Source organism: Capricornis sumatraensis, chromosome 16 (genome assembly GCF_032405125.1).
Source record: "Capricornis sumatraensis isolate serow.1 chromosome 16, serow.2, whole genome shotgun sequence".
In the NCBI taxonomy this organism is placed as follows: domain Eukaryota; kingdom Metazoa; phylum Chordata; class Mammalia; order Artiodactyla; family Bovidae; genus Capricornis; species Capricornis sumatraensis.
In genome coordinates this window covers 52,520,290-52,546,881 of record NC_091084.1, presented here as the reverse complement: position 1 = coordinate 52,546,881, position 26,592 = coordinate 52,520,290, and the positions used below count along the sequence as shown (strand labels likewise).

Here is a 26,592-nt window from a genome sequence, read left to right as displayed (position 1 = left end):
AGACCATGCATGCCTTGCCTCCCCTGCCTGACTTAGAGCTCTTTGAAAGCAAGACCTGGCTCTTCTCCCCTCCCTTTCAGTGGGACAAAGCTCAAGCCTCCTGCTTCTGTCTTTTCTGAAATGCACCAAGCCAGAGGCCAGACACCTACCTGCCAGGCACTCAGCATCATCTAAACCTTCCAGGGGCCAGGGGCCAGTCTTCCTCTTTGCCCCTTCCCCACCTTTCCATCATGGCATGCACAGTGCCACGAATATAGCAATTGCTGAACAGTTGTGTTTAATTGAAAAAATGCAGTATCATTGACTTGGAGGGTGTTCATAGCTCTGGTTTGAAAACCAAAATGGTTTTCAAGAGGGTAAGCAGAAAAGGAAAGGAACCTATATATTTGTAAGCACTTAGTACTTACAGCGATAGTGCTAGACACATTCTGTATACAGCATCATATTTAATCCCCAATTTACAGAGGAGAAAACTGAACATAGTAACTTGCTCCAGGTAGTCACATCTTATAAGTGAGAGAGCTGGGATTCAAACCAAGTCTTCTGTCAGACTCCAGACTCAAGAGTTAATCTATTGAGTTGGCAAAAAAGTTCATAAGATCTTGTGTAAACACTGTAAGAATCGTTTGGCCAACCCAATACTAGCAGTACTTATTTTACTAGCAGGGCGAGCCAGGACCCCTGAGCAGTGGCCACCAAGGTAGGGAAATGAGGTGAGGACTCAGACGAGGGACTGGGAAAAGAATGAGCCAGAGCTGTCTGTCAGAACCCCCAGAGACCCAGACCCTCTACTTTTTCCCCCTGGGTTGGGGGCATAGAATGAAACTAGGGTCCTCCTGGGTCCGGCGCTCCTGAGCCGCCTTCCATCTCTTGTCTCTCTCCACAGTACCAAGAGAAGCAGCGGAAGCGGGAAGCCGAGGAGCGGCGCCGCTTTCCGCTGGAGCAGCGGCTGAAGGAGCACATCATTGGCCAGGAGAGCGCCATCGCCACAGTGGGCGCAGGTGAGTACACGCGCACCGAAGAGGGTGTAGAAGTTTGTGGTCTGCTGCAGTGAGGTGTGGTCCTGCCACCTCCAAGGTGAGGAGAAGGGGCTGTTGTTATTACAGCATAGCATTTGTGGAGTGCTTCCTGTGTACCAGGCAGTGTTCTAAGCTCTTTGCGTACGCCATGTCATTTTAATCCTTACAACAATCCAGTGAGATTGGTCCCATTGAATCCTGATGTTACAGATGAGGAAGTTGAGGCAGAACACTTGAGTAATTTGCTCAAGGCTTCTTTCTGTCTGACCTTCATCTGATCTACTGACCCCCCCCACCCCCACTTTTCAGGTGGAGAAACTGAGACCCGGAGAGGAACAAGAGTTTTCCCATCACTAGTATTGTCATAACTGAGCCAGAACTAGAGCTTTGGTCTCCTGTCTCCCAGCGGGGACTGCGCCATCCTTCAATATAATTTGTCGGAGGCTGGCTCAATTTTATGGAAAACATCCTGTGCAAGTCTTGAGTGCCTTCTCCATCTCAGAAGCGCTTATGCCACCTTGGGATCTAGACTGTCTGCTGATATCACCCCTCATCTCCTGATCTTCCTGCCCATGCACTGCCCAGTGGAAAGAGAGAAAACTGGGGTTGTGCTCAGGATGGTGGCCTCACCATTGTTCTCCTGAGGTGCATGGCTCCCTCAGGGTAATCTCAAGACAGATGAGGCAAGGGCAAGGGAACCCTATTTCTGACTTAGACAAGGGAGTATCCCCCGAGGCAGTGGTTCTCAAAGTGGTCTCTGGACCAGTAGCATCAGCATTCTCTGGGAACTTGTTAGAATGTAGATCTGACCCCAGACCTGTGGGATCAGAAGCTCTGGCGATGGACCAGAAGTCTATATTCTGAGAGGCCCTTCAGGTGAGCTAATGCTCAGCTCAGATTTAAAAGCCTCTTCCTTGCGACGTCTTGGTCAGGTGCATCCAGTGCTGCCTCTAGTCCCACCAGATGCAGCCCAGCAGCTGCCACACCCAGCACCAAGTTCTGCTCACTTGTAAAAGGAGACATGAAGCTGAAATCGTGGCGTCCCAGAGGAGTCAGTGAACAATGAAGGCAGTCATCCCTGTGACACACTGGGCCCAGCCCATCTCCATCATCCTCACACACCAGTGGGACTCATGTTCAGGTCATGACCTGGCCATCAGCAGTTGAAAGGAGCCCTCAGACCAGATCTGCCTCAGCAGCTGGAGGGCAGAGGCTACCTGCAGGCAAACCCAGGAGCCAGGGAAGGCTTCTATGAAGACAAAAGTCCCCACTACTCAGGCCCAAACCTCATCAGGCTGCCCTCTTGGGTCTGAATACAGACAGCCACCCTCAGCTTGAGGTGGCAACCCCCACTTCTTTGCCAAGGCCATGTCTGGGGTAAAAGGAGAGGAGACCTTGGGAGCTCTTGGGTTGAAGAGAGGAGGAGGAGCCCATTGGAGAGATAGTGGCCGAGCCAAGGCCTGAGAAGCAGGTTCTACTAGAGTCTCATGTCCACTTGGGCCAGAGCTATAGCTGCTGTCATAGTATTTACCCTCCACTTCTTACACAGCCATTTCCTCACATGTTGCCCACTCCTCTGATCTGTTTCTCACCAGCTTCTCAAGCCCATAAGTTGTGAGACTCTCAGAAGTAGGGGAGGGAGGAGGACATTAAAGTGGAAAGAATTCAGTCAGCCAGGGCTCAAATGGCAGGTGGGCCACTTACCAGCTATGCACCTCAGGCTCGTCAGTCAGTTTCTTTGAGCATCAGTTTCCTCACCTTTGTACCAGGGATCCAGACTCAGGACTACAGGACTGTAAAGCATATGCTGTCTCCAGTATGTACCAGACAGTTCTCAATAAAACCCAGTCCCCTCCTCTAGATGTTTACTGTCCAGCGTTGGGCACTGTGGTCAGGCCCACAGTGTTTCTGTCAATCTGAGACTGATCCCTAGTCCCAGCCCCAGACTGGCCTCTTCCCCTGGTCCTTCTCCTTGTCTCTCCCTGCTGCCAGCCCAGAGCAGGAGTAGATGGTTCCACTCCCCACCCCTAGGGGCTGTCAGAATGTCTGCCAAGTGCCTTGTCCTACCCATAGCTCCGTCTGTTACCCACACTCTGCCTCAGATCTGGAACGCTCTGCTCCTTGTCCTGTGGTGTGAAGGGTGACCCTGCTATGCCTCCAGTGCTTCTGGAAAAGACAGAGGGCGTGGGGGCCTGGGCTGTGGGGTTAGTACATTCCCTTCCATTTGTAAGGTGGTAACTTTTCGCCCACCTTGCTAGAAGACCTGCAGCCAGGGATCACACTCCTAACAGTCAGAGTGTGTTCAGCTTCCAGCTCCCATGAAGCATGAGGCACTCTCTGGGTCGGAGTCTGTGGCAGGGCCTCAGGACTGAAGCAGGTGCAGGAGAGTGGGGCGGGTCTAGAGGGCAGGCCAGGGTGCTCCCTGGGTGCTCTCAGCTAGTGTCAGATGTGTGCTGGCTGGGTGGAGCCTGGCACCCCAGAGGTACCATGAGGCTGGGCAGCCAAAGAAGTGCCGCAGAATGAATTGATTTGATAAATGGCCATTTATTACCCTCACGAATTGGCTGAAACCAATTTCGGTCACATCAACCCCTGGTAAGTGCTGGGATATTGATTTGTGCAAAGTAATACAGTGAATTTATCAGTGTGATCCCCAGCTGCAGGGCTTCTAGCAAGGCTGGCGCATAGTTACCACCTTACAAATGGAGGAGATGAAGCACCGACCCCACAGCCCGGGCCCCCATGGCCTCTCTGGTCTACTCAGGTCACTGGAGCCAAAGCAGGGCCAGCGTGCAGACCACAAGCCAGAGCACTGACATCGAGTGTGAGGTTCTCCTTCCAGAATCCTGAGCTGTTTTTGATCATGGAGAAGGGAAGGATGCCTGTTCTAGTGGGAGCTCAGAGCCTCTGTGCCCACCATCCTCAGAAAGGCAGCCAGCTGTCTGTGCAGATCTAGACTCTGCTCCCCTCCTCCACCCCCTCACCTCCCGTTTTCCTGTCTCAGTAAAGGCCCTACCATTCCCTGGTCTCCTGAGTAGAAGCTTAGATATTTCCTTGGCCCTTCCTTCCCCTTACAGCCCTTCAAGTTCTATCATTCTACCTCTTAAATAGATCTCGCACCTAGCCTCTCCCCCTCCATTCCTAATACCACTGAGGACCTCCAGCTCAGGACCTCAGTGTCTCCTGTCCGAACCTAGTGGTGGTCTCCTCGTTGGTCTCTCTGCCTCCTTTTCTACCCCTATAATCACTTCTCCCTAGCTAGAATCAGCTTTGTACACTGTGAAAACAAAACAGAAGAACCCTGTGTAAAATTCTAGAGTGACTGCCCTGGCCTGGCATTAGGGCCCACTCCTGCTGCCCTCCCCCACTTCCCCAGCTGCCCCCGCCCCCCCACCCACCCCACCCCCCCCGCCCCCCCGCCCACTGTGCACAATGGCTGCTCTGCACATTGGGTCAACGCCCTGCTGCATTGATCTCCTGCCTATATTTGTTGATGCTGCCCTCTCTGCTTGAAACTCCCTTTCTTCTGGCCCCTTCCCCACCCTAGCCCTGCCCGTCTCCCACCCTCAGGCTGGTTTTTATATTTCAGGAGCAATAGACTGTAGACACCTGAGGGCAGAGACCCTGACTGAATCATTTTTGTTTTCCCAGTTCCTGGCACAGCCCTCCAATCAAGGTAGATGCTTAGTGCAGTTTGTCACATTAATTACTTTGGTTATGGCCCCTTGTCCATCTCTGTGATGTGCTCTGAGGAAAGAAGAGAAGCTGTTATGCCTGCTTCCTAGTTGTTCACAAGCATACTAAGAATGTGAGTTTAGCAAAATTGTTGTTTACAATACCCATACTAGTCAGCCTTTGACCCTTTGAGGTGACATCCCATTCCCCAGACCTGCTCCAAGAAACCTCTTCTGGGTAGCCTGCACCTGTGGAGGCTTCCCAGTGGCTTCCTCTGACCAGAGGCCTATGCCCAAAGCCCATTGCATCTGGTCCCCATTGACTCTGAAGCCTGTGAACTCCCCAAGGAAGCTCTACCACGTTGACCGCTCTTCTAAGCCTGGCTCTGACCTGAATTCAACTTTAATATCACCCATATACACACAGTAGGTGCACCATCCTATCTCATACTCCACCTCTCTCTTTGACTAATCCAGAAGTGTAATCTTCCTGAGTGCTGCAGCTAGCTTTCTGGACTCTCCTTGGGAGTCCTGTTTGTAATCTGAGAAATACACCCAGATCATCCCTGAGTTATAGAGAGGTAGTGATTAATTTAGAAGGCTTCTTAAGTTCCACCTCCCCACTTCAGAAGTCCCTCCTGTGCCCCTGCTCTTCTCATTGTCTGGACTGCTCTGCCCTTCTGCCTGCCTTCCAGGACCTGACCCGTGCCTTATCCAGGAAGCTTTCCTTAACTCTCCACCTGGTGCAGGGCCTTTCTTTGCACTTCCTGTGGACACTTTTTTGTTGGACTTACCACGTAGCATCAGTTTGTATGTCTTTCTCCCTGTAAAAGTCAGAAACTAACTCTCTTTCAGGTCTGTTTTCCCGGAGTTGGCACGTGGGTATGTAAAAGGTTGTTGAACTCAAGTAAACTCAGATGAACAAAGTCTAAACACATCTTGAGGTTCTGCCTCTCCTGAGTACAGATTCTGATCTCAGCCTCTTTCTGGAAGGGTGTCAGTCTTCCCTCCAGTGGTCCCTAACCCATAGGGTCCCTAACCTTAGCCTAACCATAGCCTGTGAGGTGCCCACACACAGTGGGTGGGCTCAGCAAAAGCTATTTGCAATTTTAGTACGTTGACGCCTCAGTAGCAATAGTTTGCCTTCAGAAAGCATACTCCTGACAGACTAAAAAGAGAGCTTTTCTCTCATCATCCACCAAACCCAGAGCACCAGAAGCAGGCACTTTGTTGAGCTGTGCCCCTTGAACCTGTAAGCTTAGACAGAAGATACTAATAGACATTTAGGTGACTGAACTGTGGAATTCCTCTGAAGGATAGGTTCCCCTAGGAGGTGGCACAAGCATGGGGCAAACTGTTCCAGGTTAGGTTAAAAAAAAAAATTCTGCTGCATCAGTAGAACTTATCAGGAGAGACGAGTCAGCCTACCCAGACTCCCCCAAAACCTTGAGCTAGATGGAGGCAAAGGCCTGGCATGGGAGGAGGAGGCAGTTCTTTTGTCTCACTTGGTTTTTGCACACACCAGAGCTTTCCTCCTGGAAGGTCCCATCATATCGAGGCTGCCTAGCCATCTCCCCCTTGTGCTTCGGCTCCAAGTCACAGTCAGAAACAAATAGCGTTTCCCACACTTTTCATAGTACTCCATACCACTTGGCACTCACAGTTTTCATAGCAGCGTTCACCCAAGAGGTGCAGACCTGTTTTCGGTTTCTTTGTAGGTGCCCCAGCACTCAACACAGAACTTTTTTGCTGAACAAATGGATAAGGCTCCCTGGAGGGACGTTAAGAAGAGAATGGAAGCCTTCTTTACCCAAGGGTAATAATAACCACCTGGAGCCGTAAGAGACTCCTGGATCCAGGCATCACTCTTCTCTGTAAAATGGGAGCTGAAAAATCTGTTCTTTGCCCCCTTGTGATTCCAGGAAGACCAACAATTAATTCATTTGGTCAGCACACATTATAGCAGTGTTTTGCAAAAGTCCCTCAGGAAATGGGCCTAGGACATACACCCACGAAATACACAATCAAATTGGGACTTAACCCTCCCCCTGATATGAGGGTGCAGACAGATGAAACCTTCCCATTGTCCCTCTCTGAACCTCAGCCTCCTCCTCTGTAACATGGAGAGAGATGCTTTCTTCTCTGAAGTATTGTAAGGATGAAAGGGCTATCTGTAAAATAGCATGGCTAACGGCTTGTGCCCCCACTGCTGCTATGACTACTGTTATTTTTATTCTTCTTCTTATTATTTTATTTTATTTTTTTTTTTTTGCAACTTACAAATCACTTTCATAACCATTAACTCATTTTAATCTTCATGAGGGGCCTACTGAGCAGGTATGGCTAGTTCCATTTTAGAGATGAAGAAACCAAGCTTCTAAAGGAGTAAGTGTTGTGCTCAAAGTCAGCTAATAAGCGACAGAGCCGAGACCCCAAAGCAGATCCTGTAGCTCCTGCCCTCCCCACCGCACCGCCCCATCGATGAACATGGGGGTTATTGGGGCAGATGTGATATGGAGTAAGCCAGAAGAGTTGTTGCAGGTGAGATGTAGGGTGAATGGTAGTGGTCCACATGGCCAGAAGAACCCAGCAAGGGGACCCTGTCACTGGTCCAGCATGTGGAGAGGCTGCCAAGCCTGTTGGAGCCCCAGAGATGAGACGGCCCAGATGGGCTGAGCTTCCTGCTCCGGGGACCTTGAGACCCATCTCAAGCCCAGAGAGCACTGGTCAAGAGATGGTCAAGGGCAGGGGCTCCTGAGACCACGTGTGGAGTGACTGAGGCAGCCAGACTGAAAGACTGCAGAGGAGCAACTTTGCAGGGGAGGTGAGGGAATGAGGGGGCGCCGTGTGAGAAACAGCCAGCTCCTCCCTCTAAGCTCAGCTCAGGTTCAAGAGCTGGCCAGCACCAGGGGTAAAGCCCAGGTCCATTTATTTACCTGTGTAACCTTGAGCAGGTCCCCTCACTTCTTTATGTGTATGATCTCATCTGTAAAATGGGAATCAAGTTACGTGCCCTGCCTGCCTCATGGGTCTGTAACCAGCCTCAAATGAAGTTACGTCTACAGAAGTTCTTCATAGGCTCTGAAGTGCTAGCAGAGGAAGTAGCTGCTCATTTGCTTGTCCACAGTGAGAGCACAAATATCTGTGGCCACATCCCAAGTGGACCCAGCCAGGTCTCTGTCCCAGCCTGACAGGACCCTAAGATTCCCAGTCTTAGCCCTCAGCCACCCTACCAACCACACACCCATGGGCCTGCCTTCTTCAGTCTGTCCTAGCTACTTCCATTTTTCATTCTGTCGGACACCATCTGCTTGGCCGTTTTTCTCCTCAGATATTATTAGAAATATCCAGAGTTGTAATTGTTTAATGGTTGGCATTTTGCCTGTTTCACGGGGGGCCCAGATCGAGCCCACCCCAGACTCATGCCCTGAGTCCAGCAGAATTGACCAGGGACAGCTGTGCAGTGGAGTCTGCTTGGCATTATAAAGAGCTCTCTCCCAGGTGCGTTATTAGAAAAGAAGGGGGGAATGATGGCCCCAGGCATAATCCAATTCCATGTTCTCCATAGTGTTTTTGAACTGCTTAGCCCAGAGGCATGCAGCTCTTGGTGGGCTGGGAAGCTTCGTGAAAGAGAAGTCAAGATCAGAACCCCAGGTTCATGACACCTGGGGAACCCCTCTCCCCAGGCTCCCCATTTGAGTGATGCCTGGGTACTTTGGCCTCCCCAGATACCCGCCATGAAGCCTGAATCCAGTTTATGCTCAGCTTCTTTCAAACCTAGATTCTCAACTTAGCAAACTTTTGGAAAAGTGACTCCTTTCAGATAACCCCTCCACTCGCACCTTTACCTCAGCACACATCCTACACGTATATTCACAGAAGTCCAGCCTTTGTCATTTTATAGGTCTCTACCTCCCCAAACACCCTCACCCACAGGGTGTTGCTTCTGTCAGGACACTGGGGCCTCCCCTCTCGCCTGGCTGGGGCTTCTTTGTCTTCATGCCTAGCCTTCGGGTACCGGGAGGCCTGTGTGTTCCCCTCATGGCCGATCTTCCAGAGGACCAAGCCAGTCAGTTCTGAGATGATCTGAGCCTAACCCAAGGGAGAGGATAGACTGAGTGGTTTCTCAGACTCCTCTCAGAAATCTCAGGGAGAGAATCCGGGCATGCAGAGTGGCTTGTCCGGTATCCACGGACAGTTTCTGTTTCTTCTGAGGCCAGAACTAGAAAGTATCTTAGGAAGAAGCATTAGAGATTGAGGTGAGAAAGCCCACAGTGTGGACCTGTACTCCTAAGACAGGCATTCGAGACCTCTGTGATCTGATCCCGCCCACAGCTACTCGTGTTCATTCCTGTCCCCGCCACCACCTCTGTCATACTGCCACCTCTTCCCCTCCAGATCCTGCGTAGTCTCATCTATCATGAGTTCCACTTCTGAAGGCCTTCCCTGATGTCTCCAGCCACTTCTATGAAACCCAGCCACACAGATTATACCACACAGTGTATAGTATGTAGGATCTTTGCTCCTCAAAACTGAAGACGCTTCCCTAAGACTGTCAACTCCTTCTCCATTGACTTGGTTTCCAGGCCTTGTCCTCTGACATATATCCCTTTGCTCATCTCCCCTCAGCTCTCTGAAGAGCAGACCATATATGTTGTTCCATCTGCAGACCAACCTTGACATTGCACAGCGCTCTCACCCCTTCCTGCTTCCGACCGTGTGTTTCCATTTATGCAACCCAAATTAATCCCACTTTTTGTAACCATATGTGACCAAAATAGAAGACAGGTTTAGCAATGCAACTCTACCAATCTCCACCAGTCAGCTGGTAACCTACTAGTTATGTGACTTGGGCAGATATCTTTATCTCTTGTTTCAGTTTCCTGTTCAATCTGATGGAATTGAAAATAATATTTTCCACTCAGGGTTATCTGTATGGGTCTTGAGTAATAAAATGTTGGCGATTTTTCCATTGGGCCTAGGAGATAATATTTATTTAATCATTTATTAAATAAATGATTCTTCGGATAGTTCTGCCTCATTCTGCTCCTTACTCTTATACTTGGGTGATGCTTCTGAGCCTGGTTCTCCCGCTCTGTGTGGCATGCAGAGCCCTTGATTATGTATTTCCTCATGGAGAGGAAAGGTCAGCGCTTACTGTAACAGAGCTGAACCCCAAGAAACTTGGTACATGTCTGTTCCCCTCGTGCACCTCTGTCCAGTGGAGGCCATGGTTTGTGGAGGTGCTAGCAAGTGGCTCACCCTTCCTTGCCCTGAGCTCCACAGTACCCTTGACTGGCTTCCAGAAAGTATATTTGGCTGTATTTCCTAACAGCAGACCTTACTTCCCCCAAATGGGAAAGAGTTCAGAGCTCACACCCCAAGTCCACAAGGCCCTGCCATGGGCTTCTGCCTCTCCCATTTGCATAGGGGGAGGCTCAGCCGCCAACCAGTTATGAGTAGATGGGTCACCAGCCGAGAGCTAAAGTTCCTCTCCAATTCTCCTTCACCAGTCCCCCACCCCCTTCACCTCCATTCACCATCCACCAGCCTTTCAGTTTCCCTGGCAACGCTGAGTGCTCATCCTGGAAAACTTTATCCGAAATCTGCTCTGGGCAGCTTTCCAAATCCATGCTAACCTGATTAGGTGTCTCTAGGGGCCTTGCCAGCTAATCAGATTAGGCAGCACTAATGGTAGTGAGGACTTTGAGTGGGCGCAGAGCAGTAAAACATATTGTATACTTAGTGATAATTATCCTGCCTTTTGTGTCATTGATTTATCTGCCTCCCTCCCTGTCCTCCCGTCTTGTGTGTTTGGCCATAGCGATCCGGAGGAAGGAGAATGGCTGGTACGACGAAGAACACCCCCTGGTCTTCCTCTTCTTAGGATCATCTGGAATAGGTAACAGGGAGTAGATCAGCCTGTGGGGAGGAGAGCTGGGGGAGCCCCAGCTGCTATGGGCCAGAGTCAAACAACCCTCCTCTAGTTCAGCTCCAGCTCCCAAAACAACTGCCTTCGACTTACAGAGCCAGCAGAGGATCACCTGCCACGTTGGGACAGCTGGGATTGTGCCTCTCCCTCTGGAAGCCGTGGTGCAGGGCCTGAGTCGCCAGGAGGGCCAGGCCCTTGGGGGCCTGTTAGTCCTGGTCCAGCCACTCTGCAACCCCAGACACTGCCCTGTAGGAGTGATTGAACCACCTCCACTGCCCAGGCCACCAGCCTTATCTAGTGTATCCTGGGCCAGAACCCTCTAGGAAGCTAAAGAAAGCCACTGATGGTCAGCACAGTGCTAAGTGCATAGCAGAACTGGTTGCAGTAAAATTGGTTGGGGATTTTTATAGCCAGTTGGGCTGGATTCTCTGAAGTGTTCTTACCCTCTCACTCTCTATCCGCACAGTCCCACCATCGCTGCCCTCCCATTATCTTTATGGGGAATTACCTGCATCTGTAGCTTCCTCTTCCCCCTCAGCATCTTCATGGATGCTGCCTCAGATGTAGGGTCCCAAAGGGTTACTGTCACTTCACACTGTACCATAGAACTTGACCCATACTAGACATGCAGTGACTTCCAAAGCCTTGACCATTATACCAAATGGCCTTTCAGAGCCAACACTCTGGTATCGTCATCCTTTCTTTATGTTACAAAGTAAAGCTGTAAAGCCATGGAGGGGTGGTTTCTATCCTCTCCCAGCCTCTGTTTGGCCTTGTGGCTCCAGGGCCTAGCTTAGATGGCAAGACCATGGATGTCCAGAGATAGACAGTACAGTGAGCCAGGAAGTCAAGGAAAAGCAAGGTTTGTGTTGGGATTCAAAGAACAAGATGGCTCTGGATTGTATGAGTCAACCTTCCACTTTTAGATGCTACTGCAGAGGAAAAGTTTCAGTCCCCATCCACAGAAAAAGCAAGATACAATGCAGACTCTGATTCTGGTCCCAGATTTACCATCAGTTTTCCCTTGGTGACTTTGAGAGTCGCCCTTTCTGAGCCTCAGTGTTCCCTTCCATAACATGTATTATTTCCAGCATCCATGCATTTCTGATATTCTTTCATTCCAGGAGATAGTCATCTCCTAACCCAATACTTCTCTTTTCCTTCTACTAGGAAAAACAGAACTGGCCAAGCAGACAGCCAAATATATGCACAAAGATGCCAAAAAGGTAAGGACTGGAACCTAGGCGCAATTGGCAGGCCATGGAGAGCCCACCACTCCCTCCCACAAGTACCCATCCCCTTGTTCAGACTCTGGCTTTCCAAGACCTGCTAAGTTTGGCTTTCTAAGGCTGACAAGAAATTGTTTCACACAGAGAAAAATGTCAGAGCAGTCCTTACAGACTGCAGAAACATTTCAACTTAAAACCAGACATTTCTCTTCCTCCTAGCTTCCCAGTCTGGAGGCGTCACAGGTTGCCCACAACCGTTGGTGCCCTTGTCTAATTTCTGTGGAAAGCCTCCCTAGCTGAGGTGATAAGGAACTGCCCAGAGCTCTGCCAGCAACAGAGTCCTGGCCAACTCCTGTCCTGCTGTGGCCCGGCTCCCCCTCCACCACCTCTCTGAGCGCCTGGCAGCCACAGGAAACAAGGTAGCTGAGGCCATGTCCTCCTGAGCTGCGTCCATGGCCCCTTCTGCTGACTCTGCCAGTAGCTATGAGCTGCCTCAACCGAAGCCACCGCAGACCCACTCGACAGGCAGGCAGGCAAGAAACAGCGCACGGCATGCTGATATGCTCCAACCGAAACAGCGTTTTTAGGACAATTCATCAGGTTGGCAGCGATTGAAACAATTAGCACTCTGGGAAGGGCCATAAACTAGTGAGACTATTAGGGAAGATGTAGTTACGGGCAGGAACCACCTGATTAGGGATGAAGAATTCTGAGTGGTTTAATTTTAATACTGTCAGAAAGGTTAATATTTAATTACAAATTATAATCTCCTTATCCAAGCTGTCTTAATATGTCTTCATAAACAGTGGAAGTAGAAGGAAAGTATCTGCTGACTTGCTGGTGTAGAAAGGAGAAAGGGCTTGATAAAAGACGGACGGTGCAAGTCTTTTTTCAGTTGGAGCATCTAAACGAGAGGCAGATTTCAACTTGTGAAGGGTGTCCTGAAAGCTGACAATGGCATCCTTCAGTGCATGCCTCACCTAGGAGACGGAAGTATCACCGTCTCCCCTCGGATATAGTGGGCTGGGTGATCCAGACTCTGGAGTCAGCCATTCCTTGGCGCAGGTTCTACTGGACCTAGGCAGGTTGCTTTACCCCTCCAAGTTTCAGCTGTTGCCTCAAAGTGAAGCTAATCAGTCCTGTGTCTAAGATTATTGTGAGCATCAAGTGAAATACTGTGAATCACAGCGAGCTCAGGCTCTAACACCCATCAAGTACCTGATCCCTTGTCTCATATTTATCCATCACTCCGTCCTTTCACAGCACTCCCATCTATTGTCTTAGTTGATCTTACAAGGAAAATAGCTTAAATGCCAAATTAGAACCACTTTTCAGATGAGAAAACTGAGACCCTACAACGTTAAGGGCCCAAGATCACCTATTAGAGGAAGAAGTAAAACGAGAATCCAGTCTGTCAACTATTCTCTCAATACCATTGTTCTCTACTGCAAGAAAAGACTAGATTGTAAACCTGTCCTTTTTGTCCTCGTGTCACATAGGGAGACGAGGGGCATGAGAATCCCAATATCATCATCCATATATTTTATTTTTAAATCAGAGTTGGTACTTTTATAAAACTCCTACCTTCACCAGCCCTGTGGATCAGCTCATTACAACATCTGTGTTTAGCACAGACATTCTCTGGCCATGTAACAGGCATGTTTGAGACATGCCTTTATAATCTGAGGGTTCTGAATTGTAAGCTGTCTAACCAGGATACCTGATGTTGCCAGGATCCAAGGACTGATGTGTGGGGAGTGTCATCTACAGGGCCCAGTGTAAAGGAGGGCTCACTCAATGAACGAGCACTGGCCTGGGAGTTGGTGACTTAAATCCAAGCTCTGGCTTTCTCGTACCTTAGTTCCCTCATTTGAAAAGAGTCACTGATACCTCCAGACTTGGCTACCTCACAAAGACTTGTACTTTTTTCTTATTTTGGCAACAACACACAGCATATGGGATATTTGTTCCCTGACCAGGAATTGATCCCACACCCCCCTGCAGTGGATACACAAAGTCTTAACCATTGGTCTGCCAGAGAAATCCCTGTTTGCACATTTTTATAATTTCTTTATCAGACCTCCTATGAGTTTGTTTTTCTCTCATTAAACTCCACTGTTTTTCCTGAATTGAGCAGCTTTGTTAACTTCCATTATTAGAGTTAATAATCCTTGAGAAAAAAACCTGAATAGCATCCTGTGATTTCATCCTGAGGTAGGGTGTGGAGCTCTAAAGACCATAGTTATAGCATCAGTATGATGAAGGGATCAAGAGCAGGGATCTGAGTTCAGCTCTAAAGTACTCTGTGGAGTTGGCTGAGATCTCTGTTTACATCAGTTTCCTCATCTGTAAAATGGGTTCAATAATGGTACCTATCTCACTGGATTATCATGAAGGTTAAGTGAGATAATGATGTAAAATGCTGCGCACTATTCTTGGCACATTAGTAAGCAATCAATACATGTTGGATACTGTTGTTATTACTTGCTTCCCTGGTAGCTCAGACGATAAAGTGTCTGACTGCAATGCAGGAGACCCGGGTTCGATCCCTGGGTCGGGAAGATCCCCTGGAAAAGAAATGGCAACCCACTCCAGTATTCTTGCCTGGAAAATCCCATGGACTTAGGAGACTGGTGGGCTACAGTCCATGGGGTCGCAAAGAGTCGGACACAACTGAGTGACTTCACTTTCACTTTCACTATTGTTATTATTGTTGCCTCACTTCTAGATAACCCTAAACTAAGATCATGTAAAACCAAAATTATTCCAGCTAAGAAAATCAAGCCCTGAGATTTGTTCAGTTATTTAGCAGATCAGTAGAAGTCCTTAGTATCTTGACATAAGAGTAAGTAAGCACTGAAGTCTATACTCCCTGTTATCGTAGGACATTGACTGACACTGGTTCTGGGCACAAAACTCAGAACCCTTAAGATGAAGATGCCAAAAGCCCAGCTGATTGAGGGAGTGGGAAATATGAGGCAATAGAGTATAGAGGGTAAGAGCGCAGACTGGAGCCTGATTGTCGGTTTGAGACCCTGGGCAAATTACTTTAATCCATGACTCAGTCTTCTCATCTGTAAGGGGGGATGGTAATAGTACTTATCTCTTAGACTTACACACGTTCTAAGCCCTTTATAGCTTGCTTAGAACATTGCCAAGCACATAGTAAGCACTCAATGTCAGCTGTTATCAGATGCCCATCTCGTGGCTTCCAGCCCATTTCCTCCAGCACTCCCAGCTTCCCCATGTCTGTCTTCCTACCCTCCCTGAAGCCTGTGTCTCTCTTGGCTGAGCTGCCTGGGGCCCTGTGAAGATGCTTACTGGCTAATGCTTCATGCTTGATAGCAGTGATCACCCCTCGTGGCCTTAAGAACTTCTCTGGGGCCTTTCCCACCTCTTGGGTTAGGCCCTGTCCTCAGGCCTCTGGTGAAACAAGGAGAGGACGTAGGGTGAAGAAACAGCAGCTCTAAAAGGGGAGGCAGCCTGGTCAAGGGCACAGACAGTGGAGAACTGGGGTTGGAAGCCGAGTCCAGGGCTCTTTCTGCCACCCTATACCCCAGGTACAGAGTGACAGGACAGAGAAAACTAGAATACTTCACAGAGTGAATTTCTGACCAGCAGCTGAACTACAATATGGCCTGCATTTCAGGTATAGGCATTACTACCTCCCTCTCAGGTCTTGGCACCCCCTGTTCCTCAGCTCTCAAGAGAAGTGTAGTCAGTGGGTGCCAGTAGGAGAGGAGCCTGAGGAGTCTCTGGGGAACCCTTATCTGGGTGGAGAGACAGGGCACCTCTGAATGCCCTTATAACACCCAAAGTCCCTGAGTTCTTCATGGAAAGGAGAGGGCTTTCTGCTATGTTAACTCGCAAATCCCACTCTAGACAGTGTTCTATCCCTAGGGCTAATTATGGTAGGGCCTCACCCAGGAGGCCACCTCCTTGGAAAGCACTGCAGGCCCAACCATGGAGAGAGAAGGGCTGCAAGCAGTGTTGAGAGCTCTTTAATGATGTAAAAACATGTAGATAAGATTTATTAGTTTAAAAGAAATGTAAACTAGGGTGTAGAGAAAAGGGAACCCTCCTTCATTGTTGGTGGAAATGTAAATTGGTGGAACCACTCTGGAAAACAGTATGGAGATTCTTAAAAAAAAAAAAAAGCTAGAGTTATATAATGCAGCAGTCCTACTCCTGGGCATATTTCTGAAGATGATGAAAGTTAGAATTCAAAAAGATACATGTACCCCAGTGTTCATAGTAGCAGTATTTACAATAGCCAGGACATGGCAGCAACCTAAATGTCCATCGATGGAGGAATGCATGGGGAGGCGGGGTGGACTATTATTAAGCCATCAAAAAGAATGAAATAATGCCATTTGCAGCAACATGGATGGACCTAGAAATTATCAAACTATATAAAGTAAGTCAGAGAAAGACAAAAATCATGTGATATCATTTTTCTATACAGCCTAAAAAGTGATACAAATGACCTTATTTACACAATAGAAATAGACTCACAGGCAGAAAATGAACTTGTAGTTACCAAAGGGGAAATGGGGAGTGGATAAATTAACAGTTAATTAACAGATATATACTACTATTTATAAAAAAGAGAAACAATAAGGACCTACTGTATAGCACAGGGAACTATATTCAATGTCTTGTAATAACCTGTAATGGAAAAGAATCTGAAAAAGAATATATGTGTGTGTTTGTGTGTGGGTATAACTGAATCACTTTGCTGTACCCTTGAAATTAACAGCTTTTCAAATCAACTACACTCTTTGAAAAATAAAAGAACACTAAAGCAAAGGGACTTGTACCCATGTAGACTTGCAGAGTGGAGGGCACCATGGAGCTGTCTGGGTGTCTGTTGCTCCCCTCCAACTCGTCATGATCCACGCTGGTGGTGGCTGACTTTGTCTGTATCAGCCTGTCCCACTCCGGTGCTCCTAGAGGACAGAGGCATAGCTCTAGTGCTCAGCACACACAGGATGCCTTCAGGAAATGTGTGATAAGTGGATGGTGTGGTGATCAGGCTTGGTAGAAGCCTGAAAAGAAAGACTTTCCTGGCCAGTTTAAGGGCAGGGACATGACCTGGGTGTACTAAGGTAGGGAGTGAGAGAATCATTTAGGGGATGAGTGGACAGAAAAGGAGACAACGAGCCAGAAAACACTGTGTCATGAGAATGGGATAGCAAATCTTGGCTTGGTGTGGCTTGAAAGCCTGGAAGATATTTGAGATGCTCACTTCCTTAGCCCTTCCCTCTGCCTTCCTGCCTTCAAATGGACTCCTGCTTGTTTCCACACAGGGTTTCATCAGGCTAGACATGTCTGAATTCCAGGAGCGGCATGAGGTGAGTGAGAGTCCTTGGTGAAGTGTGGTTTGGAGAGCCTGCTAACATGACTCTGCCTGAGTATTTTGATGTGACTTGTCATTCAAGCCTGAGATAATTACAGCAGCCTTGGAATTTGTCCTTTGGGGACATATGTACACAGTGGGGTCCCTGATCTGTTTTGCATAAGATTTGCTCTGAAAAATAAACACAGAAGAGATCCAGCTGCTCTCCTATCACAGCAGGATTTCTTCCACCCCAAGAGATAACCTTACCTTGTTGAAACAGGCAGTCTTAACAGTATACAAAGCCAGCTTACCGTGCATGCCCCATATTGGAAACTGAAAGGATGGAAAGGCCTTCCTAACTTAATTCTTTCCTTCCACCAGGTGGCCAAGTTCATCGGGTCCCCACCGGGCTACATTGGCCACGAGGAGGGTGGCCAGCTGACCAAGAAGCTGAAGCAGTGCCCCAATGCCGTGGTGCTCTTTGATGAGGTAGACAAAGCCCACCCAGATGTGCTCACCATCATGCTGCAGCTGTTTGATGAGGTGAGTCAGCTTGGGCTGGGTTTGGCTGGGGGACACCTGTAGGTATGAGGGGGCTATGAGCAGCAGGACCTGTGGATCCAGAGTCAGTCATTCATCAAGTTCCTGCTTCCTCGTGTGTACATTCAGTCAGTTAGCAGATGTGGCTTCACCCCTTCTCTGGACCAGGGCCCAGACTGGGCACTCCAGGAAAAACAAGCACGGCCCAAAAGTTGAAATGTTGTGGCTGCCCAGGGTCCCTTTTAAAGAGACAGAATGGGGCAGAAGTGCCAGGAGAGAGAGAGACCTGAATTTTTAGTTCTAGCTCAGCTCCATCTCTAGGAACCTCATGTGAAAAACAGGGAGGCTGGATCCAGTAAGCTCCAAGAGTTTCTCACTCAGACAGCTCCTACTCCTTCCTTCCATCATCTTCACCAGTTCTTTAAAATGTTAGTAATGTTACTGCTGTCTGTGACCATTGCAGTGATGATGGAATGGTGGTGCCCTGGCTTATGGAGCGTTCTTCTCCTGAATAGCTCCTGGCTCATCACAAACAAGAACAGTCTCCCTCTCAACTGACCGAGGAATAGCTTCCTTTTATTCAGCACAGTCTATGTAGTAGGCTTGTGCTAAAGACATTGCACACTTTATTGCTAATCATCACAATAGCCAGGCAAGGTAGAAACCTTTTATAACAGATGTAGAAACAAGTTCAAGAGGTTGTAAATGACCTGCCCAAGGCCGCAGAGCTACTGTACAGAGGAGCCAGAAAAGGTCTCAAGATACGTCTGGTCCCAGAGCGCAGGTCTCCCTGTTGTACCTCTCCTTATCTTGATCAGGGGAGGGAGGGCTTACTGTCAGGGGAGGGGCTGACATCCACCTGTTCCAGGTGAGGCCTTCCTTCTGCTCCCATGCAGAGGCTGTGTTAAGCCAGCACATGGGCAGACCAAGTCCAGCCCGCCTTTCCACTCAGCCCCATCCAGCCCTGGGAAAATGGAAAGGGGTTTGCTTCCCAAAATGTCACAGGTTCGCTGATGAGATACAGGAATGGATACTCCTGGACCAAATAGCACACCAGGTACCAAGCCAGCCAGAGCCAGGTCCAAATGTCCCCACAGCTGCTCACTCACTGTCCGCCCCTCCGAGCCCAGCATCCTTGGCTGCCCCAGTTTTATTGCCCTCTTCCTAGGCTCTTATCTGCTCCCTATCCTGAGAACTCCTACTGAGCAATGAAGGCCAGTCCTTCAAAGGTCACATATTCTGTTTCCCACACCTGTGCTCTGATACTCCCCCCACTCCATTCTAGACTGTTAATGGGATTCAGGTACACAGCTTATGGACCAGACCCAAACCTGCCCTCTGGGAGCTCCCTGCCTATCAGGTAGAAAAGAGATGCGATAAAGTTGGCATTTTTGTACTTTATGTGCAAGGCACTGTTTTATGAACTCCTTTAATCTTCCCAATAATCATATGAAGATAGTCATTATTACTACCTCAGTGTGACAAATGTAGAAACTGAGATAAAGTGAGATAACTGATTCATCCATGGTCACACAGCTGGGAAGAGGAAATCGAGAGTTTGAACCCAGGCACTCCAGTTCTAGAATGCACAGCTTAAATAATAACTCCCAGACACCTTGTCTCTCTCCAGGCATTCTCAGAGCCCCCAGCACCAGGGGAAACACCCCATCAACTAACTTAATTCAGTATGTTAGGGTTGGCAGTAGACAGCTTGTGTGCAGGCACAGAGGTGTGAGGCAGCCTGCTCCATCCAGAGGACTACAGCTTTTCAGTAATTGCCCGACTGTGAGGGAGGGTGAGAACAGAATGGTGGAGGTAGATGGGTGAGATAGACAGGGGCAGGTTAGAATCCCAGGCAGAGGAGTATGGATTTATTTGTTGGAGAGGAAGAAGCCTTCAAAGACTTTAGGCAAGAGAAAAGCATGATCGGATTTTCCTTTTATAAAGCTCCTGTAGGCAGCAGTGAGCAAATGGACTAGAAGGAAGGAGAGGGACCAGCAAGGAGACTGTTGAAGAGCCCAGGTGAGGGCTGGGGAGACCTGCTCTACAGCAGGGCCACTGGATGGAGAGAACTCCCAAGTGAGGAGACAGGGAGGTGACAGGAGTGACCAGCGGAAGTGTCTCTGGCCTGGGTGGCCCATGGGTTCTGCTGCTATCAGCTGAGGCAGGGAACTCAGCGGGGTGAGCAACAGACTGAGGAAGGTGAGGAGCTAAGGTTTGGAAGTGTTGAAAATGAAATGCCTGGGGTACTGCCAGATGGAGATGTCTAGGAAGTTGCTTGTCTGGAGTGCAAGAGAGGTCTGCGCCGAAAGTAGACTCAGGAGTGCTTCAGCACAGAAAGAGTAACAGAAGCCACAGGAATGGACGAGCTCTCTCACCTGGTGAGTCTGGTGAGCAGAGAGAATTGCCAGAGAGTAGGAGGCAAACGAGAAGAGTGTGATTTAGTGCAGGCAGGCAGAGGGGAAACAGGCAGAACAGACACAGCCCCTGCCTCAGTGCTCGGGGGTGAGGGGGAGACAGGCAGCAAAAAGCAGTTCAGCCACTGTGGTGAGTGCTGCCCTAGGATCAGTAGGACTAAGGGGCATAGAGAAGTGCGCCCCCCACCCCAGAGCCACCCATCCCAGATCTCCCAAGCTTAGGCCCAGAAAAGTGGGAGCCCTACCAAAGCTCTCACCAAGCAGAGGTAATGCAGCTCACTTCCCAGTTGACCCCAGACCTACAGCTTAGGGCAGAAGTCCCAGGAAGCCCACTCTCTGCGCCTCCCTTCAAGGACAGAAATGGGGGCCAGAGGGGGAGCAGCCCCTGTGACCCTGCAGTGAGCATTGACACCTCACCCACATGCGTGCACTCCAGCTGGGAGGTGGGTCAGCCACAGCTCCCTCTTTGGGACGCATTTGTTGCCAAGGACTCGGAGGAGGAGGTGCAAACACTGGAAGTCACCCTTGGGTCAGTCATGCACTGCACCTGCTCCCCTCGCCCACCCGGGACCCATCCTCAGGCCCCGTTATGAGCAGAGCTTTGATCTCTCAGAACGAAATGGCCGCCGGTTATTGCTCTGGCCAGTACAGCCGTGTGTGCGCTCAGTCCTCAGGGATGAGCACTGCGAACACAGCGGGGTCATCCGCGCGCACTTGGGCACATCCCACACGCATGCAGATCTGGTCCCCAAAACTAGGACTGCCCTCAGTGGATATGTCGTGTTGTATCTCGTAGGCAGGGAGTGAAGTGGGGCGCTCATGGCCAAGCTCAGGAACATCTGCTTGTACCCTTCCTTCTCTTCCCACTCAAGGCTGGGACGGGGGAGTGACCAGGACTGGATCTCAAGGCCCCCTTTGAATAGACGCCCTTGGAGCTAACACTTCCTGAAAGGCCTGTGCCACGAGCCAGGGTAAAGTGAGGCAGAAAAGCACTTGGTACCATGCCCAGTACACAGTAGGTGCTCAGTTAATGCATATGCCTGTCTTTTTTACCTCTGAGTGCTAGGGCTAGTCTGCCTTTGCATCTGCTTTAGAAGCAAGGGCTGACCTTGAGTGAGGCCCTCGCCACCAGGGAAAGGAACATACTTAAGAAGGAATGGTTGCCTGAGGCCGGGGCAGGGCCCAGCATCGCTGGCCAGGGCAGGGCCCCCGCAGGCTGTCAGTGACCTCTCCCTAGAGCCATGCTCTCAGAATTGGCAGAAGCTATACTTTGTCTGCAACCCCCGGTGAATTCCCAAGGTCTACCTCTCCCCACACCTGACCCAGTAGCTTAGCTTCTCTCCAGTCAGGATCAAAGGATGCAAATTGAATTTAGAAGAACTCTGAGAAGTTTTTATTTAGGAAAGAAAATTTCATGAAGCCTCCTTTATCCCACACTGTTGGTATGGCCCCAGGAGCCTGGTATACAGTGAAAGACAGGGGTGCTGGGGTGAGACCATTCAGTAGAGTCTCAGCTGTACCGTGTTCCAGCTGTGAGACCTTGTACAAACTAAGCTCTTGGAGCCTTAGTTTCTTTGTAGGGGTGGTGAGGATTCAGTGTGCAAGCAAGTGCTGAGGACTACTCTATGCCAGGCACTGTTCTAAGACCTGGTGAGAACAAGACCCAGACCCTACCCTCACAGAGGCACCCAGCAGGGCCCCAGGGGTGGCCGTGGGTGCCCATCACAGCAGATTCCACCAGTTCCTCTCAGCAGGGCACTGAGTATTGCTTTCATATGTCATTGTTGTTTTAGTTGCTAAGTCGTGTCCAACACTTCTGCAACCCTGTGGACTGTGGCCCACCAGGCTTCTCTGTCCATGGGATTTCCCAGGCAAGAATACTTGAGTGGGTTGCCATTTTCTTTCCAAGGGATCTTCCCAACCCAGATCAAACTCACATCTCCTGTGTTGGCAGGCGGATTCTTTTCCACTCAGCCACGAGGAAAGCCCCTATGCTTCCTTACAAATGACTGCAGAGTGCTGTTGTACCAGGAGAGCCGTGAGGTTTGCTGAGTGGGCAGAGTTCCTCGCCTTAAGCTGAGCGGCCCCGGACAGCTACACTCTTCTGGTTCTTCTGTCTCTTCCCCTTATTGTTGCCCCTTTTCTCTTTCCTTGGTGCATTTGTGTCTAGTAAAGATGTTTTCTTCTGTGTCACTTCTAGAAAAAAACGAAAGATTCCAAGGCAACTTCCCACGTTGATTAAAGGAAGAACATTATTTTTTATCCTAGGCCAGAGGATGGCTCCAAAGATGCAGAGATTGTACCTGTTTCAGTTCATTTATCTGGCCTTCACAGTGGCCCTGTAGAATACGCTCTGACCTCCTATAGCAGCCTGGCCTTTCCTTTATCATAATGTCTAACCCACTGAATTCTGACTGCTTGTTTCCTGGCCTCACTCCTCTAGACTGAAGCGTGTCAGGCTCAGTGAGTCCCCAGTGCCCCAACACAGAGCTCCACCCGCAGCAGGCCTCCAGGATAGTGTGTTGGATGGCTGCTTATACAGTCAGACTGGCTTCTGGGTGCCCTGAGAGATGCCAGGCAGCAGATGCAGTCTCACCTGGTGGCTCTCCCAGCAGGTGAGCACTGAAACCGAGGTGTGAGAAGAGTGCTCAGAGACCCCAGAGAAGGGAGCGCCGACTGCAAGGGGGAGAGGGTTCTGGAGAGACCTCCTGGAAGAGGTGCCCAGCCTTACCGCTCCCTGACCATGCAGTTGCTGCTCCTTCCCAGGGCCGGCTGACAGATGGAAAAGGCAAGACCATCGACTGCAAGGACGCCATCTTCATCATGACCTCGAACGTGGCCAGCGACGAGATAGCACAGCATGCGCTGCAGCTGAGGCAGGAAGCTTTGGAGATGAGCCGTAACCGGATCGCCGAGAACCTTGGTATGGCATGTGGCCCGTGCTCTCTGGCCAAACAGTCAAGTGACACGGCTGCCACACTGCTCCGGGGGAAGGATGGCATTGGGGTCCCAGGGACAGATGAAGATCCTGGCTGGCATCTCTCCCTCACTGGCCCTGACTAGACACCAAGCACCCAACTAGATAGTGGAGGGAGGCCAACAGACAGTGCCCCTACTTCCGCAAGAAAGCCCCAGGCCTCTCAGGTGACAGGAGGGCTCCAGACAGAGGCAGGGACAGAGCCACCCCAAGGTGTGGGGCCAGGAGGAGGCCATGGTCTCAGGGGACTGAAGGGATATGCACTTAACAGGGAGGGACACTTTGGTGCAGCAAGGGGATGGCAGGTCGGAAACCTGGAGGTGGGCACGGGTGGGCCCTGGAAAGTTCTGGAAAGGGGAGTGTGTCAGGGTGGACACTGCGTCTATCAGCCTTCTGTCTAGGATTGCACTCTCTAGCCCCCTTCTTACAACTTGGGACTCAAGTCTCGGTCCTGACTCTTCTCCTCTCTCCTCCCCGCCTTCATGCAATTCCTACCACACATGAACACTAGAAGGGCCCGGGAAGTATGCAATCCAGTCCTCTGATTGTGCAGGTGATGAGAAGGCCGAAGCCCAGAGCTCCTGAGATGTTGACCAGGATCACACAGACTGTCAGGGGCAAGACCAGGCTCTTGTCATGGAGCCAAGGTGCAGCACAGCTCCCAAAGGTCCCAGGTGTAGGGAGCAGGCAGTTTATGTTTCTGTCTCCACAGGGGATGTCCAGATCAGTGACAAGATCACCATCTCAAAGAACTTCAAGGAAAACGTGATTCGCCCCATCCTAAAAGTAAGAGTTCCTTGTCCTTCTTGCTGGAGCCTCGAGTTGGAGGGGATCACCTTAGCCATCGTGAAGATGTGGAAGCCCTCCCACCTGTATCTTCCCCAGTAGGGTCCACTAATTCCTTTACCCACTCTGGGTCACTAAGCTCACCTCATCCCTAACCTGGCCCTGCAGGCTCACTTCCGGAGAGATGAGTTTCTGGGACGAATCAATGAGATCGTCTACTTCCTCCCCTTCTGCCACTCGGAGCTCATCCAACTTGTCAACAAGGAGTTGAATTTCTGGGCCAAGAGAGTAAGAGCAGGGACTTCCCGTGGGTGGGGGCAGAACATCTAGAAAGCCCTGGGCCACATACAGACATGCTGCTGTCTGACCTGTCCCAGGCCAAGCAAAGGCACAACATCACACTGCTCTGGGACCGTGAGGTGGCGGACGTGTTGGTCGAAGGCTACAACGTACACTATGGCGCCCGCTCCATCAAGCATGAGGTGAGCCCTGAGAGAAGTGAGGCACCTCCACACCTCCCTCCCTGGTGCCCCTAGGCCCATTTGCTGCGCTCCCAGCCTGTCCAGGCAGGCTGGGGTTTTCCTTACCCAGAGCAGACGCCCCTTCAGAACCAGAAACAATATAATCAAATAAAACCACTGTCCAAGAGGGTAAATGAGTTTGAACTCCTACCAGCGTCAGGGAACTGGGGCTGGGAACCTCAGAAATTGATTGTACTGACTTGTTAGTACCGTCCTGCAAGCTCATGTTGTTAGCCCTTTGCAGATGAAAAAACTGAAGCTTTGAGTAAGTACTTGCCCAGGCAGCAAGTGACAGCTGGGCCTCCAGGCTTTGGCAATGATGACAGCTTCCCCTACCGCCTGCAGGTGGAGCGCCGAGTGGTGAACCAGCTGGCGGCTGCCTATGAGCAGGACCTGCTGCCGGGGGGCTGCACCCTGCGCATCACTGTGGAGGACTCAGACAAGCAGCTGCTCAAGAGTCCTGAACTGCCCTCACCCCAGGCCGAGAGGCGTCCCCCCAAGCTGCGACTGGAGATCATCGATAAGGACAGCAAGACCCGCAAATTGGACATCCAGGCACCACTCCACCCTGAGAAGGTGTGCCACACCCTCTAGCGTCTACCTACCTGCCCATACGTGCCCTCAACACCTAATAAAGCCCCCTTGGCTGTGGCGTGGTGACCGACCTACCTTCCCCTCCTGCTTCTCACCCCTCTCCATCCAGCCTAAGGCATGTTACCTCCGCACAGCCCCTGGAAGATGCCTTCTCAGCCCCACCCTAGCCCCTTCGTTGTGGGCCCCACGTGTGCTCTCAGGTCTCTGGGAGGGGAGCTGCTCCTCTGCCCGCTTTACAGCAGGGAGAAGAGGGAGGTCCCTCATCTCTGTCCTTCAGCGTGATCCTCATGTCCTGGAGCCTCTGGAACTTTATCATGTTTTCTGGAAACTCAGAAGTATGGCAACTGAGAACTGATCTGGCTGGAAAAAGACAGAGACCAGGCTGTGACCTGCTACCCTCTGCTGGCTCTCATGCTGCTGAGTCCCCAGAATGTCTCCACAGGGAGCAGAGAAGTCAGAGGCCCAGACACAGAGCTTCTGCATTTAAGCCATTGCTTCCTCTTTCCCATGCCCTAGAATTCCAAGGGGAAGGGACTCTCGGAACCCTTCCCCCTTCCACTGCCATATCATAGCTACTATTCCTCCCTGCCCCATGTTCAGGAGTTAGACCAGACCACGTCTCTCCAGCCTTGGAACTAGGCCAGCATAGGGCATCTTTAGAAAGAAGGCTGGGTACTACCCTACCCTACATGGGGTCTGGACAGAAGCACCAAATGACCAAGCAAGCTTAACTCTGCGGGGCCTCCTGCAGGCGACCAACAACATAGACAGTGGAGAACTGTAGGGGGATCCTTGGGTTGGGGTGTACCCAGATGGCCATGGAGTCTGCCTCAGCCCCATCTATACCATGGTCCTAGCTAAGTGAACATGGGATAGACAGCTCCCTCGTGCAGTCTGCATGTTAGTCACTAAGCAGAGGGACTGCACACCATCCACCAAGGCTTTCCACACGCCAGGCGTGTTCAGCCTCAGCTTAATAAGCAGGGCACAGCAAGGCTTGGTACGTACATCCTTGGGAACCATCTGCAGTAGCCACCATTGAGGACTATGCCATCAGCCTCCCCTGAAGGGCCACTTTGGAAACCCTCCTTTGGTGTCAGAAAGTCTCTTCCAGGAAGCAGAAAATGGAGACAGGAATCACAGTCCCTCAGGTGATGGGGGAATATCATAAAACGGCAGGTGTGGGGCAGCCGGAAGCTGGGACATGGGCTCCAGCAGATGCTGCAGCAGGCATCATCCAGCCCCTCAGGAGCTGTCTGCCGCTCTGTACCTCAGCGACTGCCACTCTTTATTAGTAGCAGTTTTTTGTTGTTGTTGTTGTTGTTGTTTTTACTTCTTGTTCTGAAATGATTTTAGACTTACAGGAAATGACCACAATAGTAGAGTTCCATGTACCCTTCACCAACCATGTGTTAAAAATTATTAAATTATAATTATTAGAACCAGGAAATTAACATGATATGGTACTATTAGCTAATCTCTAGGCATTCAGATTTTGCCATTTTTCCCACTGATGTCCTTTTCCTGGTCCAGAATCCAGTCGAGGATCCCGTGTTGCATCT

General features: G+C 50.2%; 1 protein-coding gene across 3 annotated transcripts in view; it reads left to right on the top strand.

Annotated features, from left to right (window-relative positions):
- Nucleotides 1-25,054, top strand: part of CLPB (ClpB family mitochondrial disaggregase) — a 138,801-nt gene extending 113,747 nt beyond the window's left edge. For all 3 annotated transcript variants that reach the window (XM_068988823.1, XM_068988822.1, XM_068988821.1), the window contains 10 exons: nt 887-1,001; nt 10,518-10,595; nt 11,796-11,851; nt 17,164-17,208; nt 17,577-17,738; nt 22,919-23,075; nt 23,842-23,915; nt 24,084-24,203; nt 24,293-24,397; nt 24,782-25,054. In XM_068988823.1, the coding sequence (XP_068844924.1) occupies nt 887-1,001; nt 10,518-10,595; nt 11,796-11,851; nt 17,164-17,208; nt 17,577-17,738; nt 22,919-23,075; nt 23,842-23,915; nt 24,084-24,203; nt 24,293-24,397; nt 24,782-25,030 (1,161 nt within the window). In that variant the 3' untranslated portion in view covers nt 25,031-25,054. The remainder of the gene's footprint in view (nt 1-886; nt 1,002-10,517; nt 10,596-11,795; nt 11,852-17,163; nt 17,209-17,576; nt 17,739-22,918; nt 23,076-23,841; nt 23,916-24,083; nt 24,204-24,292; nt 24,398-24,781) is intronic.
- The last annotated feature ends 1,538 nt before the right edge of the window (nt 25,055-26,592 follow it).